Raw genomic sequence first — 673 nt, forward strand, 5'->3', positions numbered from 1 at the left:
GCTAAGTAGTATTTCATTGTGTATGTATATAGCACATTTTCTTTACCCATTCTCCTGTCAGTAGGCAGTTAACTTGAGTCCATAGCTTGGCTATTATGAATAATGCTTCAGAGAACATGGGAGTGCCGCTGTCTCTTCAACAGACTGATTTTAATTCCTTTGGATATATATCCAGAGGTGGGACTGCCGGATCATACAGTAGTTCTATTTTTAGTTTGTTGAAGAACTTCCATACTATTTTTCACAATGGCTGTGCTAATTTACATTCCCAACAGTATACAAGGATTCCCTTTTCTCCACAAACTCACCAACACTTATCTTTCATCTTTTTGATGATAGCTATCCCTATCAGGTGTGAAGTGATATCTCATTGTGGTTTTCATTTGCATTTCCCTGATGATTGGTGATGAGAAGTTTGTCTTTTGTATTTGGAACATGTACTCTATATTTCTTTCTAAGTTGTAACCTTGTATCTGTTCCATTTTCCCAGCTAAATCAAAAGAAAGAGGAAGTAGAACAGAAGAAGAATGAATATAACTTCAAAATGAGGCAACTAGAACATGTGATGGATTCTGCTGCTGAGGATCCCCAGGTACTTTTCAGAAAAAGAATATTTCAGGAGGAAGAAACAGTTTTGTAAATGATAAAAATTTGGAAATTACGAAGACCATAC

At 36.0% G+C, this 673-nt stretch overlaps 1 protein-coding gene across 1 annotated transcript in view; it reads left to right on the top strand.

Annotated features, from left to right (window-relative positions):
* The window catches only part of KIF15 (kinesin family member 15), a 105,019-nt gene that overhangs the window by 87,238 nt on the left and 17,108 nt on the right, over window positions 1-673 (top strand). Inside the window, 1 exon segment of the mRNA XM_011952691.1 lies at window positions 491-631. Coding sequence (XP_011808081.1) covers window positions 491-631 — 141 coding nt within the window.

The sequence above is a fragment of the Colobus angolensis genome, unplaced genomic scaffold (genome assembly GCF_000951035.1).
Source record: "Colobus angolensis palliatus isolate OR3802 unplaced genomic scaffold, Cang.pa_1.0 Scaffold344, whole genome shotgun sequence".
Taxonomy (NCBI): Eukaryota; Metazoa; Chordata; class Mammalia; order Primates; family Cercopithecidae; genus Colobus; species Colobus angolensis.